The following is a 2,499-nucleotide window of genomic DNA, read 5'->3' on the forward strand; positions in this document are numbered from 1 at the left end:
TAAGAAGTTATTTAACAAGTTTTGAAATGTCAAAGAACTTACTTATTCCAAAAAATTATATAACAACTTAATTATTCCAAATACTAAAAATCCATTCGGTTTTTTTTAACTTGGAATAAATAAACATTTTCTTTGTAAAAGTGCAAGACATATGGAATTCAAAAAATAGACAAAGGCCGGTTAAAACATGTAACCGATAATTTATTTAAATGTTTAGTTAAATTTTTTAAAATATATTTCTGGCAAATAAAGATGAAGATCCAGAAGGATGGTGTTTGGTTCTTTGTTTCGGATGATTATGCAGAAAAGCAATATCTTGATCAAATCACTCTCCAATAACACAACAAAGACGACTCAAAATTGGCGAACCCAAATCAAACACACCCATTTAATCTCTGAGATCTCGTCAATTCTTTTACAAAGACACAATTGGCCTTCTCTTCTGCAAACCCTAAATCTCAAGTCCAAATTAACCCCATCTCTCTTCCTCCAAATCCTCAACACTACAAAAACCCAACCTCAAATCTCCCTAGATTTCTTCAAATGGGCCATCAGGAACACTTGTTTTCAACCAGACCTCTCCGTTCAGTGCAGAATGACCCATCTCTTAATTGGCTCCGGTTTGGTTAATCCTTCAAAGCCCATTTTAAATTCACTGCTTCAAAACAACCCACCTGCTCAAATTGTTCAATCTCTGTTCAAATCAGTTGAAAAAGATGCAGTCTTTTCTAGTTCAAAATCTTTAGTGGTATTAGATTCTGTTCTTCGTTGGTATTGTGAAAAGAGGCTGTGTTTCCAAGCTCTGGAGGCTTTTAATCTAGCCAGACATCTTGTCAAGACTGAATATTCAGATGGTAATGAACTGTTTTCGATTGGACTTTATAATACAGTGCTTAATGCGTTACAGGAAAACAATGAGGTTAAGCTGGGTTTGTGTTTCTATGCTGTCATGATTCGACATGGGGTTTTGATTGATCGGTTTACATGGCGTATAGTTGCAAAGATTTTCAGCAAAGAGGGAAAAGTTGATGCGATACTTAGAATTATCGATATGGGTATGGATGATCCGTTGATATATGATTCATTGATTGAATGTTGCAGTGAAATAGGAATGTTCAAAGTTGCATTACACATGCTCGATGAAATGTCCAAGAGAAAACTCAATCCGGGATTCAGTACTTGTGTTTCGATTCTAAATGGTGCTTGTAGATATAAGAATGATGAAGTGATCAAATTTGCAATGGAATCAATGGCAGAAAAAGGGTACGTTTCAAAACCTTTAAGGGAACATAATTCACTCATTCGAAAGCTTTGTGAAATGAAAAAGGCTTATGCGGCTGATATGTTGTTCAAGAAAGCCTGTGTTATGCAAATCTCATTAAAAACCGAGACTTATGGCTTCATGCTACGAGCCTTATCTATGGAGGGTCGAGTAAAGAAATCAATAGAAACTTATCAGATAATTGAACATAAAGGAGTTCAAATGAACCCCATCTTTTATCTCGACTTTATTAACATTCTCTGCAACGAAGATCCATCAAAAGATCTTAATTCATTACTGATAGATATGATCTCAAGAGGATTTAAACCGTCCCCATCGGCATTATCGAAATACATAACCTCTCAATGCAAGAAACACAGATGGAAAGAAGCAGAAGAGCTTGCGGATTTGGCTCTTCAAAAATCGATCTTGCTTGAAGCTTCTTGTTGTGGTTCTTTAGTTAAGCATTACTGTAAGAGGGCACGGATCGATTTAGCCATCAATCTGCATGATCAAATAGCGAAAAAGGAGTTAACTTTGGATTCAAGAACTTACAATGCTCTTTTAAGTGGACTTCTGGAGGTGCCAAGAGTTGAAGAAGCAGAACGAATCTTTGATTACATGAGAATCAAGAACCTGCTTTCAAGCGAAAGTTATGTAATCATGATTAATGGATTTTCTCGTGAAAACGAGCTGAAAAAAGCCATGAAATTGCATGACGAAATGCTGGAATTGGGACTTAAACCTATCGCAAAAACGTATAAACGATTGATTAGTAATTTTGGGTAGAAATTTTGTGATTATTGTATGATTCTTGAATCATTGCCCATTTGTAACTGTGATGTTTCTTTCTTTAATAGAATACTTTGAATGAGATTTTGCTGTGTTTTGTAGATGATGTTCAGGGTTCTTTTTCAATCTTCCAGATCTCTTCAAAAATGATTATTATGATAGAGAAATATCTTTTTTTATATCGTCATCGATAAGAAACCTTGAAATTAAATATTTAGGAAAGAGGAATAATATTTTGTTAAATGTATGCAATATTTTTTAATAATATAATTAATGTTGTAATCTTTAAAATTAAGAAATTGTTGAAGTTAATTATAATTTTTATTTGAAGTTTTTTTTAGAAAATCTGTTGGATAAGCTCTCATCGTGCTCTAATATGTCTTCTTCCCTAAGCACCTGATGATATATGTTTGTGGTTGTGTGTGTTTTGTAGGTAAAAGAACTCT

General features: G+C 33.9%; 1 protein-coding gene across 1 annotated transcript; it reads left to right on the top strand.

Annotated features, from left to right (window-relative positions):
- The first annotated feature begins 595 nt into the window (after window positions 1-595).
- LOC112523767 (pentatricopeptide repeat-containing protein At4g21170) lies at window positions 596-2,050 on the top strand. The gene has a single exon (XM_025133445.1). It carries the CDS (start codon window positions 596-598, stop codon window positions 2,048-2,050), a length of 1,455 nt encoding a protein of 484 aa, XP_024989213.1.
- The last annotated feature ends 449 nt before the right edge of the window (window positions 2,051-2,499 follow it).

This window comes from Cynara cardunculus (assembly GCF_001531365.2).
Source record: "Cynara cardunculus var. scolymus isolate 2C chromosome LG 12, CcrdV1, whole genome shotgun sequence".
NCBI classification, from domain to species: domain Eukaryota; kingdom Viridiplantae; phylum Streptophyta; class Magnoliopsida; order Asterales; family Asteraceae; genus Cynara; species Cynara cardunculus.